Source organism: Rhea americana, unplaced genomic scaffold (genome assembly GCF_003343005.1).
Source record: "Rhea americana isolate MKP2758 unplaced genomic scaffold, rheAme1 scaffold_5, whole genome shotgun sequence".
In the NCBI taxonomy this organism is placed as follows: domain Eukaryota; kingdom Metazoa; phylum Chordata; class Aves; order Rheiformes; family Rheidae; genus Rhea; species Rhea americana.
Window position 1 is genome coordinate 112,348 of NW_028186645.1, and position 14,444 is coordinate 126,791.

The window sequence follows — 14,444 nt, forward strand, 5'->3', positions numbered from 1 at the left end:
TGGCCAAAACTGTGGTCTAGACCAGACTACAGAAACTGCCTCAAAGCCAAGAASAACTGCATTTTATGTCCTGGACACAAAACACTAGGTGCATAATACTGCTGTAAGAGCAGTCCTTTGAGGCTTGCTTGTTTGTAGGTTTGTTTTGTTTAACCATAGTGATTTTGTTTTATAATGTTCTATCTAGTTTAGATACAGGAACGCACAGCAAAACATTTTCCTACTTTAGGTTGCGTATCATTTTGCAAAGTCAACATAGCCATTTCAAGCCTGTAATTATTCAATCATTGGGGGAAAAAAARRAAAAAAAAAGAAAAAAAAGGACTTGGAGTGCAACATCTGAGTAACATCAGCATAATAATCAGGTATGTAATGCATGCACCCAATAAGAAATTACAAAACAGAAAAGATTGTAAAGTAGGTTCATCAATTCGTTTTTGTAAAAAAAACACTAAAAGCAGCCTTGGTAGTCCTATCCTATAAATTTTTTGTGAGTTATGAAAGTCAGCCGGTTACGTGAAATTAGCAATCGAATGTATAGAGGTAGTTCTCAGTAGGAATTCTCCTCAAAATTGCCCACCCACTCAGCATTTATTATATTGGAAGAGGAGGAGATAGGAGAGATGACAATTTACCAAATAAGGATTAGAGGAGACAGTTATATCTGTCCTMGACCAAAACAACAAAACTTGAAAAGACCAGCCTTAACACTACATATTTTAATTACTTGGTACTTAATATTAAGTTATTCAGCTTCCTAACATACCATTATAGTGGTTTTTGGATCTTTGCCAGCAAGCTCTCTCACAGCAATTTCTTGGTCACATTTTCCAAAAGTAAAGTAGTTTGGATAGAAAGCACCAGCTATTACAACCTGAGGCAAAAGCAGTATTTTGTGAAACATAGCATGTTATCAAGTTTCTCAAGAACAAATATACTTGCGATGAAGGTGATACAGTAGTTCTTAATGTGAACAGTTTTCCCTGTCTCTTTCCAGGAAATACTGTAATTTCAAACTAAAGGTCAACTCATGCAAATCCTATCCTTTAAAAGCATACTTTCATGAAAAGATTTCCTCTTCTGGAAGAATTCTGCAACATTTTCCTATTTCTGTAGAAAGATAAGGTCTGTGAAAACTGTAATTATTAACATTGGCTTTAACACTTACTCTCTTTGATAAGCTCAAAGGAGTCTCAATTTTTAATAAATTCACACAAAGTAGCTACATGAAATATGAGACTTGCTCAGTTTTCATATTGTCTTACAATATTTAACAATTCAGATCTGAAGTTCACTGCTGACACAGTTAAACAAATTCCCTTTGAAACAATCACTAAGTCTGTCTGAAAACAAAACAACAAAATCACTACTCAGTCAAAATAGGACAAGAAATTTCATTGGAAATTTAACAGCAAGCTACAGTAGCCGAAAGAAATCTAYTTTTTCCCTAGTAAACAAGCAAGTCAGTGAAGGTCCAAATAGARCACTCGAACAAGAAGTGAAACCTTTCAGAAATGTTAACTCTTATCCTTCCAACTCAAACTATCCTTCAGAGTATTTAACAACTTTAATACAGATTAATCAGTCACAGAGTTAAACTGATCTCAGGATGATTTTATTTTATTTTGATGAACTGTTAAAAATTAAGGGATAGCTAGAGAATAAATATTATCTGCAAGTTTTGAGAAATTGAAATTAACATTGGTTATACTTCTAAGCTGTAGGAAACATTACCTTTTTTAACTTGAAAACTCAAAATCAATGGAGAATTTTGAAACACAGGAGGTAACAGCAATTCACTAATATTAGTATATAAGTAGTCAGCTATAAATTTTGCAAATAGTTGTTCTCCCCRAAAAGTGAGTTAATAAAGCATTACCTGCAAAATGAAGCGTTGTTTGTACACATATTCCTGATCCATAGCAGATGGCTGAGTATTAATACGCATGTTAAATGCGCTGACTCGCTCTTTCAACTCTTGAAATAACTCTGCCACCTGAAATTACAACTCTAAAATAAGTTTTAAACAGATCAGAACTGTCCACAAATGCAAATAAAATCTGCTAGTAAAAATCTGCTAGTAAAAATCTACAGAAGCAATCAAGCTCCTTTTTTTTTTTTTTCTTTTTTTTTTTTTTTTTTTTTTTTGAACACAGCTGCTGATTTTTTTTTTTTTTTTTTTTTTTTTCTTTTTAAAGGGGGCTCTGTTTCACCTAACATACTGATTAGCATCTCTGCTCAGGGGAGTTCTACTTTCAGTAGTGATTTAAGGGTTTTTCTTCATATTTCTTTCAACACAGAATTCTGTAGTTGGAAAGCACTGTTACGCATATACAATACAGAGCAAAATCAGAAAAAAGTAGAACTTAAATTATGTTGACATGACGATATACTGATTCCCCATTAAATCATTTTGCTTTCATATTTTAGAAGGTAGAAACATGCTAACATCAAGCTGGATATCTGCACCTAAGTGTAGCAGTAACCACGCAGCGCACYCTTAATTCAACAGGCAACCTTAAGGGCTTCATGTGAGTCTGCCCTATAGCAGAAAATACTCTATCAAGCTTTAAATGCTAATCATTTCCAAGAAGCTTCTATAACCGTAAGCAGCCACTGGTCCTCCAACCATGCAGCAAATGCCTTCTTTATCTCATCTGACTTTGGAGTAAGTGATAAAAAAAAATTAAAACAAATAAAAAAAAAAGTTCTGTTCTCTAAACTTCTCCATTCCACATTTTCTATTCCACTTTGGCAGTTTTAGTATCCTAAAATTCCTGTTATTTTCCTCATATGACAACTGCCAGGACTGGAAACCAGTCAGTGTGGTTGTCTCAGTCCTGCAAACCCAAATTCATGTAAAGAACCATACAGTTAGTATGTGAAAACTTAAAGGTGTGTGGGTTATTTATTTACTTATTTTTAGATCTCAAAAAATCTTTCATAATAATGTTAATGTAGGTGTCCACTCTAAACTCTTRAGCTATTAAGTCATGCACAATCTCTTCTAGAATTTATGTGAAGTTGGCAAAAAAAAGTATCATCCACCCACTACACTATCATACAAGACAATCCTTGAGGCTCTTCAGCTTTACATGATTTGCTCTTTTCTCATTTTTTCTCCTTGATATCATAATCATTATAGGGTATGTACATAATGAATGATGCAGCATTTATCTTATGAAGCATTTAAAACTTTCCCTCTTCCTAGTAACCTTCTTCTAGTATACCATTTCTTTAAAACCTTCCTTTTTATGCAGTTTTATTTTTACTCATCTGTTCAGTAGCTCTTCTAATTTAACTGCTCAAGACTTCAACTGTTCAAGCTTAAACTACAGACAGCTCTATCCGTTCAAAATCTAACATAAAAAGGTTGAGTATATTCCATTAGAGACCTTTTCAGTTACATCAATAATGTGCCGTTATTTCCCATAAAGACACTTTCAGGGTAACTTACACTACCAGATTTTAGTCTTGCATATGCCTCAAAATTCTTGGTTACACTAGGCAAGTCATTTGAATCGGTCATCAAGGTGATCACTCAACTGTAAGTTTTTCAAGYCCATAGTCTTAATTTGAAATAGCTGATGCCATAAAAAGTACTACACATTTTTCAAATGCATCTCAAGTCAACTAGAAAATAAAACTAAACAAACTAAATGAAGATACTTATGTTCTGATTGGACTTGATCTCTGTGCCTGTTCCCTGTATGTCAAAGGGAGATTCTACCACCACTTCACTTTAGAAGAAGGCCAAACAAATAAAACTGATCATGTTCTGAAGTAGCCTGGTAGTATATTGATAAGTGTGCCAAAAAAACCTATAAAGACACTAAGACATCTCTGCTAACAGCAAACTTTGGATAACGTATATTGGTATGAGGCCTAAGACCAATCACTGAATGAAGATTACAAAACAAACTAGCCCCCCCCCCCAAAAAAAACAAAACAAAACAAAAAAAACACCTAGAACAAAAGATCAGCACTTCATTCAGTGAGCACAAGTCACTGCTGTGCAATAAAGCAAGCAGAATTCTTCCTGAAGAAATGATATACAGTTCCACAGTTAGAAATGATTACACTTCATGCACAGAACTCGTTTTATATGCAATCTTTGATATGTCTACTTCTTATTCATCATAAGTTAAATCGTCTTTTAGTAGGTTTTTACATTTGCATTATATATTCTTCTTCATGCAATATATGCCTTCTTTTGATTTAGCCTAAGAATAAATTTTGCTAATAACCCTTATTTCTAATCTTCTATTCTATAAAATATTARTATTAAGTTGTTCCAAAGAAAGCCTAAGAGGTACACAAGCTAAAAATCTATTGTCATCTTTTTTTCAAGATGGTTGCTTACTACAAAAGCTTTTATTTTTTTCTGTGCTTTTTGAACCTAGCTTCTACAGGGCTCATGCCATTATAATGGCATGCTAGAATAATGCTGAAATATTTTTCTGGAGAATAAAGCAACTGTTTAATTAAGAACCTTGCTACTAGCAAACAGAAATCGGCAAAGGCATGCTCTGCCAATCACAGCTATTCAGGAATTTTAATTATTTCCCCTCTCCACATATCACATCGAGCTTGAAGCGCTTTGCAATGCAGTTTTCATTAACTGCTACGTAACCCTACTAACAATACACTACACATCTTTAATTTCTGTCCTTACAATATAACTGCATTTTTATTTGCTTTAAACAAGCCTTTAAATAGTATCACCTCTCTTCCCCAAAAGAAAACAAAACAAAAAAATCACAGTTTAAAAAACTACATATGCAAACAGCAGGCTCATCCAAGATCATGGCATCTGTGGAAAACAAAGTTGAATCTTTCTATTTATGAAAATGATTATCTATTTAAGCTCACCTCTCTGACTCTCTTGATCTGAATATAATTTGACCGACCCCAGTCAAGCTCTTCCTAGAAGTGATAAAATGCAAATRCAAAAGCTGTTAATGTGCTGGTTTCTCCACTGCTAAAAATTCTCTCAAATTATTCTGGGTGGATGTAAGTTATACAGTTAGAGACTGCGATAGAAGGATCTCATTTCACAGCTTTCTAGGCATCCATATCTACCATCATTTCAACATTTATAAAAAAAATAAAGATTATAGCTATGATTTGACTAAAACTATACTTTGGTTAATATCAGAGCAGCTGTGGGTCATAAGTTTTGCATAAAAACCCACAGGTCCAGCTCCTCTGTGTTGCTACTATAGGATCTACTTCAAGAAAGACATTGTACTTTAAGAAAACAAGAATTCTTTATCTGGATTCATAATCTTAACAGGCAGAACCTACATGCTAGTAGTCTTGGTTACYTGTAACAACTTCAGTGTATGTTAGGCACAGGTGTTCATAAAGCATATTATAATCAGAGAAGCAGAGAAATCAAAAAGGCTCTTGAACATACCACAGAAAGACTAGAGACAGTTATTTTTTGTATGCATACCACTGGTTTTTGAGGCTGATTCACATACAAATCTTTCACCTTTCAGGTCAGAAACTTGACTCTTAAGGTTTTTATTTTTACCTGGTCCTACTCACTGTCACTTTTTAAAATACTTTTTTTTTTTTAAAGGCTTCCTTTTTGACTCTTTAAGGAAGATCCACTTATGCTTATAAAGAAAAAATCCTCTTTCAACTTCAGCTTGATTTCCTTTTTAAGGTTGGTTTTAAACATTCTGACTGCTGCTAGCTAGTCCATCTACGAAAGGGACTATATAAAAGGTTGCCTTTGAATACCTGATGCTGGATTCCAAGACTCACGATGTCTCCTCAAAGCCTATGGTTCTATTTACTTATGGATAATTCCAACTATTGCAGAGGAAGATAGCTAGCTCAAATTGCTGTACTAAGAATATAAAATACTCCAACACTCGAGGCACAAAACTCAAATGGAAAAAAAAATTTAACTAACCTTGGGATGTCTCAGTTCTCCTTTTTGTCTGCACATCTGCCATGCCTAAGAAAGAAATGACTTAAAAGTCAAACTGTAATGTTTCAGCAATAATTATTACAACAAATTAATGAGTCATTCATAATTATCAAATAAGTATTTTCCAAATATATACTGAAGATTTTTTTTTATGTGTTAATTTAAAATCCAGAGCTAACACAGACCACAAGAACATTTAAACACAAAAGAATACAAGGAAATCCAAATTAGACAAATTTAGGTTGCAAGAGACTTTGAATGCCCCTTTAGAATTGGGCATTAGAAGGTCTGCTCTCAAGATCAGATTGTTGAGGATAGTCTTGTCTAGTAAAGTTCTGAATATTTCCAAGGATGGAGATGCCCCCATCTCTCTACCTATTTTGCAACCTATTTCAGTGTTYGACTACCCTTTCTTGTACTTGTGGTTTAGGGTCCAGCTACAATCATTCTTGTTGCTATGTATGTTAAAAAGGTTGCAAAAGCAGCCACATTTTGTCCTGGAGCATAGATAGATCCAGAACAAAGGAGACTAAGAAGCGTCAGAAGGTACAGTACTCATAAATATTACAATGCACAAGACTTTGGTCTTGTACACAAGATTTGTAACAGCTGCAGCGGAATCCTCGCTACCACAGAGACAACATATAAGCTATGTTAGAAACTTCTTCAGTCTCTCAGGTTATTGTTCCAGGAACTTAATCCTGCACAAGTTAACCACCATTTGTTCTCTTGTAGGAAATGAGACATCTCATAATAATGAGAACAATACTGGTAAACCTTCCCTGAATCTGCTTTGCCATCTTTAGCTCCTAAAGCTTGTAGCTCCTTTACRGAAAGCGATCAAGAGAACCTGAGCCGCTCGTTCCTATCTTGTTCTAAATCTGCTCCTAATTCTAGCAAGCGGGAGATAGACCACAGCCTGCTCTCTCTTTCTCCACTCTGTTACCAGCTGATGAGAATTAGAACAAATGCCTCAAAGCCACAGGAGATTGTAAAAAATAGAGCATGTATCAAGAAACTGAGTGATGCAACCTATTTTCACCCATCATTTCTTACAGCCTTACTCTGGTGCAAACTTGTGCAGCTCCTTCAGTGGTAAAAGCTGACTCATAATTGGCAGTAGTTCATAGTGTTATATGGTAGCATATATGAAATGAGTAGCAGGTAGCCTACAAAAAGCATTACTAAGCACCTAGSAGTAATAACATGAAAAGTTTTTAACGATCTAAAAGTACAAATGCTACACTAAGCCTACAAAGGTAAGGAGCTCTGTTGTAGTTTACCAGATTTCACTGGAATATCAGCCAGAAAAAAAGACGTACCTTGAAAGCATTCACAAGTGCAATACAGTCACTCTTGCTATTCCCAGAGAAAAACAGCTTGTTCCTGGCAACAAAAACAAAAAGTTATCAGCAATCTCTCTCCTCCCGCTCCCCCAAATATTGGATTTATTATACAGCTCCTTCTACTGCAGCATCAACTTCTGGCAGTTCAATAAACAAGGTAAATTTCTTTATAGYAACTATTTGTTCTTATTCACATCATTTTGTTGAGAATGAGCTGTATGACCAAGATAGCAAGGACTTATTTTATTTTTAATCAATACAGCCACGTGTCCACACAAGAAAGGCAAAACTAAAGAATCAGGTCTTGTTCAGGATGAGGCCAGTTCTATGATACTAATTAGTTCATGCCACAGTAGATTTCAGTATCCTGAGCTGGCTTTGAAAACTTATTTTTGCACTCACTATCTTTGGCACTTTGACAGAAAGTTAAACTCATGACATTAAAAATGATATTTAGTGGACAACTTAGCCCGCTGCCCCTAAACATAATCAGGAAGATGTAAAACATCTAAGACATTAATACCTGTATCCATCAATATGCTGCCTGAAAGGCACTGCAAAGAAAGTCCGCAAGGAGAGTGCTGCAGCTACAAAACAAACAAACCAAAATGAAAACCTGCAACTTACTTGTCTTTATAGAAATGCTCATACATGYTTTTCTCTAACTTACCTATAATAAGGCATTCTTCTAAGCACCCAAAGACATGACCAAGGACTATCAGCTTTCCAAGATGCTGATCCACTGGCAAGTGTGCCAATACCCTTCCTAAGAAAGTCAGCTCACCATCATGTGAATTTTCTTCTGTTCGCACACAAGTTGTAAGTGCTCCTAACTACAAAAATTAAAATTAAGTTGTTAGATTTACATGATCAACTTGTACAAGCAAAGACCAGTCTGTAAGCAAACAGGACAACTCTAACCAAGCTGAGGTTCTTAAATCAATTCCAAATGCCCAGTTGAATTTAAACTTCTACTACACATATTGAATATAAAAGCAAGCCACTGCATCCAAATACAGTTGCTTATGCATGTTGGTAAAGAAGTTTAATGCAATTAGTGTTCAAACCTGTATCAGATTTATAATCAGAAAGCCAAGTCACTGACTTCCTCATGTAGGTCAAAGAAGAATATTCAGGTTGGGTCTAACATCATAAGCTGGAAATGCGTGATCATCAAGATTTTGCTACTTAAGAAATGTTTTCACTTACAGAGTTCAGATTCTCTTACTTTTTTCTATTCTTTCTCACTATAGATGCAGTTTATGAACAGTATTGTTTCTCCACTAATCTGCTGTTGTTCTGTGATGAAAATATAATCCTGCTTTGCTGAAGTAACGSCAGAAATTATGCTAGAGAGGATGGTAACCAAGCGAGAGTCAAACATGTGAAAAGATTCTCTAGACACAGTTCTTACTTCAGATTCCAGTTAAGGTTACTACGACTTTATAAACCTAGATAACTATAATATATTTTGATTACCTTGATTTTAGGAGCATTAAATGAATGCATACCTCTTTCAGCTGAAGTATGGTACGTTCAATGTCCCCTACACTGGGTGGAGAAAGAGCTGTTGCCAACAAGGCTTTTGGTTCTCCCATGTCAAGCATTTTTATTTTTAAGATCGTAGTGCCCAATGGACAACGCTAAAGGGAAAACAACGCTATTGTTAGTTTCCCCCATGAGAAGTGGGGCTTGAAATGATTTACATAAAAAAAATGAGTTAAAGTTAACAATTTAGTAGAACCTGAAATGAATTTCCTATAACTAAGGATATTTTTTGTTCAAACAGCCTGCTAAATCCTGAAATCACATCCATTCTTTTGCTGTAATACGTCTCTTCCAACGAGGCAAGAAATGTTGAATGGTCACCTTCAATTATTTAACCAACTGAAATCTACTCAGTAGTAGAGTTAATACTCAAATCATACACTGTCTTCAGGAAAAATGAAATAAAATTAGYTAGCCACCTCTCTGGTATTACTATATACATTAAAAAAAACTTAAGGTTCCAAACATTCTTACCAGTATCTCAGGTACTGGCTTCTCTGGAATACAGTCTGTCCAGAAGTCCTTGTATACAAGCCTATAACAATAKCCTTTGGAAACACGTCCAGCACGACCTTTATGTGAAAGAGGAAGTCATCATCAATTTATAAACTGTCCAAGTTTCAGACCGTCCACCAAATATTCACCCACAAGCCTTTTGGACCRCTGAGCGGCAAAGGACAGTTGATGCTACATGCTCAACAGTAAAATTTGTTTCTTGCAGCAGGCTGGCCCAGTGAAGGCATTATCTCTGTTTTCCTACACAAAGATCAGATAAAATCACTTTGCCTGATGGCAGTTCTATAAAAAGAGTTAAATGTTTCACTCAAATACCTCTCCCATATAAGTGCCCTGAAATCAGCATCCATCTTACCCAGCAGAAAAGACAAACCCTGCTCTAAAATGAAATTCTTCAAAATTAGGAAAGGGCAACTAAATCCAAGCTAACATGGATAAACGTGTCAAACAGCCAAACTGAAGAGTCTATATGCAGAGGAGACACACTTTGCATTTGCATTTCTTTACAYGATCAGTGTACTCAGATTTTCTGCTTGACTTCAAAGCTAGCACAAATCTTCCATACAAACAACTTTTAAGATACCACTATGAACAGCAAAATATATTTACAGAAAACACACTGATTAGAAAGCTTATTTCCACAAACTACAAGTGACTCAATTCAGTGGGATACTCTATCGGAGATTTGGATCGTATTTCTAAATGAGTCATATGAACAAGTTAAAAATCCCTGTTATATAAAACAATACCTGGGCAATATGCAACCAGTAGTAGCAACACYTACACTGAGCTGGAACCAAATAGAAATTGTAGGAAGCCTCTTACTATAAGAAGCCCACACAATGTTTAAAAACCAGGACATTTTTATATCCAAGGATGCCATTGCTTATGATTCATTTTGGTACCTGATCAAAACTGAGACACTTTTAATATTAAGAATACTGTCTGATTAAAGGAGGCAACATTAGTTACTATTTACAAACATTGGTCAACAATAAATAAATTACTGTGGCTTTCCCTCATTTAAGAGTAGACATGAAGGCCTCTTATGGCTGTAACTAAGCAGTCAGTAAATACCTAGCATTAACTTCTTTCTTTTTTCCCCCCCTCCTCCCACATTTTTCTTTTTAATATCACATAATAAAATATTACCATTAAATTACATAGAATCCCTGTAAGTTTTATCATTTGTGAATATCAATATTTTTTCAATTAAAAATACATAATAATGCCCTGGCAGAACACTTGAACTAGATAAAATGTTATTAAACAAATATGCCTGAATATTCTAAYAGCCTGAAATAGTATGGAACTAAATTTCTTTAAAATATAAATTATTGATGACTAAACCCATCAGTCCTTTTTATCGAACTAATAAAATGGCAAGTAATATATAATTCTTCATCAAGCTTAACTTCTAAAGTTCCTTTCCATTACCTATTGCCACCTTACCTCTTCTTTGATTACAATTTGTTTTGGATGCCCAGCAAAGTCTCAAACTTTGATAATTAGTATCTTCATCACAAACCAAAGTTCTAGTTAAACAGAAATCTATCACTACAATTAAGAAAAAAAAAAAGTGTTAATAAAAAAAAAAGTGTTAATAAGAAACAGTTTATCTTCAGCACAATGTAGTAAGTGCTGGCTGATTTTGTTTTTGTCATAAGGAAAAGTTTCAAATATTTGAAAAATAAAAAGAACAGTAGGTATATTAACAACTAGACCCAGGATATTCTCAGTACTTACAGAGCTGCAAAGAGATTTCAACATTATCACAGTAAAAAGTTAGCATTTGTCATCTGATCTACACYAAGAGAAGTAGTTGTTTCTGCATTTGGATATTCTATACGAGAATGTGATTAGTCTGATGCAATTACTTTAAAAATATATTTTTAATGTGAGCAAAAAGCTTAAATTACTTGTAACACATAAGCTCTAAGTCTGTTTGTTACTGCATTCAAAGTTGCTTTCCCCCCCGCCAAGTAAAGGATTAAACCCAGCACCCTACCCAATAGATCTGATAGCTGTCCATATATTCAGATTTAAAACTGCTTCCTGTTGTGAAAGAGAGAATTAAGCAACTGTCAAACTCCATCAACAATAATACTTTTTTAAAATGGGACATGCTGTAAAGAGTTAGGCAAAGTAATGGAAACATTATAAAAACAATGAATATTATAAAATTTAGAAAGCTTACCATATTTAACATCAGGAACTGTTAGCGAGCTTTCAGCTATATTTGTAGACAGAATAATCTAGGTTCCAAAGCAAAAAACAATGAATGCATTAAGAAAAATTTAGTCAAATTAATGTTTCTACAAGAAAAAAAATCCAACTTGCTATGATGAAACAGAAATGAGGGATGCAATCCCTCCGTTCTGCATATAGATACTAACTGATACAACACAAGAAAACCTGCATTTCTTTCCTAATATCAGAAACACATAGTAAAGTGGTATAATATATAACAACACAGAAGAACGCAAGTATTTCTTTATGCTTCTGTAATAGTAAAATATCACAATATTAGCAGTGACAAAGAAAACAAAAATGCAAAGTAAAACGTGGAGCAAAATGCAGGAGATCCATATTGCCAGACAATTCACAGTTCTGCTATGCAGCACCATCAGCAATACACTAATGTCACGTAGGTGCAAGAATCAGCATGCACAAACTGTTTTGAAGGATAAAAACAATTGTCACACAATAATTTAAAGATAACCTTCTGTTATTGCACTTCTCTTAAGTTCCAAACAGTAGTTAACRCAGCTTGGTAAGAAAGTCAGTTTACACGGTGGGGAAAAAAAAAAACAAAAAACAAAAAAAACACTTTTTTGCCTTCATGTATTGATTTGAATTGGCACAACTACTATTATTTATAGCAAAAATTTTACACACTTAAAGATAACTGATAATTCAACAATACTTACCTTTCTGTAGCCAGGAACCGGAGACAAAAACACATTATTTTGTTCCTCCAGTGTCACAGTTGAATGGAGTGGGTACACTTGCAACCTAAAAATTAATCATATTTCACYGGTGCATTTTCTTTATGTTCCTGCATCAGTAAATATCTCTAATCATGCTAAATCACCTTTGGTACTAAGAACTTGCATAGCTGAAGGATTCATTTTCAAGTTTAACTGAACAGAAATAAACACACATAATACAACTTACCTTTTGTTAAGCGTATTTGTGAGACACATGTGCATGTAGTTTATTTCAGCCAAACCTAGGAAAAAAGAAATCCAGCATTTTTTTTTGTAGTGATTACTCAAGCTAACAATTCCAAAAGCATTTTTTATTTCTATATAAATTCTTCCCTCACTTCCATTATTACCTCCTTTTCACATATGAATATAATAGCAGAAAAAAAACATATGAGTCATTTCTTAAATCATTTGTGAATGATTCATTAATCGTTTAAAAGCCTCATTTTCTGTGATTTTACATTAACAAAAGTAAAGCAACAGTATCAGTATCAGGTATAAAGGCCATCTGCTGGTCTCCCACCCACTTCTGTTCCTTACAGCTGACCATGTTCACTGCATGCTGATGTCTGTTTTAGAACAAATTTGTACCTTTCAGCCAAAACAATGAAAGTTTCCAAAAAACAGGACTTAAAAAACAAAAACAACAAAAAAAAAAGTGTACTTTGGCCTTGTTTTGCTTTGTCATCTTTTCTTTGAAGGATACTAGTACCCATGCTTTGACCAAGCAATTTAAAAGTTTGTCAGGGGAAAYATTCCTATTAAGTTTATTCTTGCTGTCTTCCCAAACATCTGCGTAAGTATAAACCTTTTGGAGATGCCTAGTGTACTTCTGATATAAACTTCTTCAATATTTCCAAAAAAACCCGTCCAACAGCAGGCTACCTCTGACTGGATATTAAAGGAGATTATCCTGTAACTGCAATACAGGATTGTTGTGAGTGTCAGCCAGGTTAAACAGTTTGATCACCTTGAACTGAAAGCTCTTCTGCTCTTCACATGATACAGAACAAGAAGATAACTTAGACTAGAAATCGGGGGAAGTATGTGCAATGGGCTGAAAAAAAAACATGGCAGAGTTAAGATGAGGAAGGAGGAGAAGAGGSTAAAAAGCAAGAAACTGAGGGCAAGAGAAGAAGAAAGAGATTTAATGAGAAACGAACGTGGTGGTGACATGGAGTTGGCTGGGAAACGAAGTTGCAAGGGAACACAGATTAGGCAGGCAGGCAGAAAGACTGAAACCAGAAAACAAGGGGGAAGTGACTCTAGCTAAAGAAGCGAATGGAGATCAGGGCTAGAGAGAAAGTAGATTAAGCTCGAGGAGCAAAAAAGGGGAGGAGGGGGGAAAAAAAAATCAAGACGTGAAAATGGTGCAGAGAAGCTCTCTGTGTGAGGCTACTACAGGGAAACACAATGTCACGAGGGCCCAAGGCAGACCTGCCAGGAAGCCTAATCGACGCAGTGGTTCAACTGAACTCAGAAGAGCACYTGAGAATGTGACAGATGAGTGGCCAGATAGCGAACTAATGAAATAGCACAGTAACAAATCTACAACCCAAAGGATTAACAAGGCTCGAAGCAAAACATCTTTAGCACTGTAGARCAGGTCATGCAGAGCGGGAAACATCTGACGGTAACATTTAAGGTTACTGTTACATATATTAAAAAAAGTGTCCGTTCATGAATAGAACTAGACTATGTAATTAAAAAAAAAAAAGAGAGAGCGAGAAGATACAACTAATAAAGAATAATGCATGATCCAGTAAGGACTCAGTTAAATACGCTGGCCAGTTCTTGGCTGCTCCAGAACTGATCGTGACTGCCAGCAGAAGCAGCGTTTGGAAGGAACAAGCAACTGAAAACAAGATCTGTCTGGCAAACATATCAGGATAATAAGGAAACAGAGGCACAGAGAAGTGTAAAGGAAAACACAGAACAAACATTTACATGAACAGCAAAAAAGCTTAAGAGACAGTAATACAATAATCCCTTTGAAAGAAAACCCCGAAGCTTTAAGTCATGCTCTTCCTGCCATCGGCAAGTGTCTGTGAAGCACAAAGTAATCAGGTATTCCCATCTTTACTTTATCAATATGTTCTT

At 35.1% G+C, this 14,444-nt stretch overlaps 1 protein-coding gene across 1 annotated transcript in view; it reads right to left on the reverse strand.

Moving 5' to 3' along the window:
* Positions 1-14,444, reverse strand: part of TDRD9 (tudor domain containing 9) — a 71,641-nt gene that overhangs the window by 19,274 nt on the left and 37,923 nt on the right. The window contains exons 10-22 of the mRNA XM_085317351.1: positions 12,532-12,586; positions 12,285-12,369; positions 11,552-11,609; positions 10,807-10,911; positions 9,313-9,410; positions 8,802-8,933; positions 7,961-8,123; positions 7,814-7,877; positions 7,267-7,330; positions 5,927-5,971; positions 4,873-4,926; positions 1,880-1,996; positions 767-874 (exon numbers count right to left, since the gene is read on the reverse strand). Coding sequence (XP_085173477.1) covers positions 767-874; positions 1,880-1,996; positions 4,873-4,926; positions 5,927-5,971; positions 7,267-7,330; positions 7,814-7,877; positions 7,961-8,123; positions 8,802-8,933; positions 9,313-9,410; positions 10,807-10,911; positions 11,552-11,609; positions 12,285-12,369; positions 12,532-12,586 — 1,148 coding nt within the window. The remainder of the gene's footprint in view (positions 1-766; positions 875-1,879; positions 1,997-4,872; positions 4,927-5,926; positions 5,972-7,266; positions 7,331-7,813; positions 7,878-7,960; positions 8,124-8,801; positions 8,934-9,312; positions 9,411-10,806; positions 10,912-11,551; positions 11,610-12,284; positions 12,370-12,531; positions 12,587-14,444) is intronic.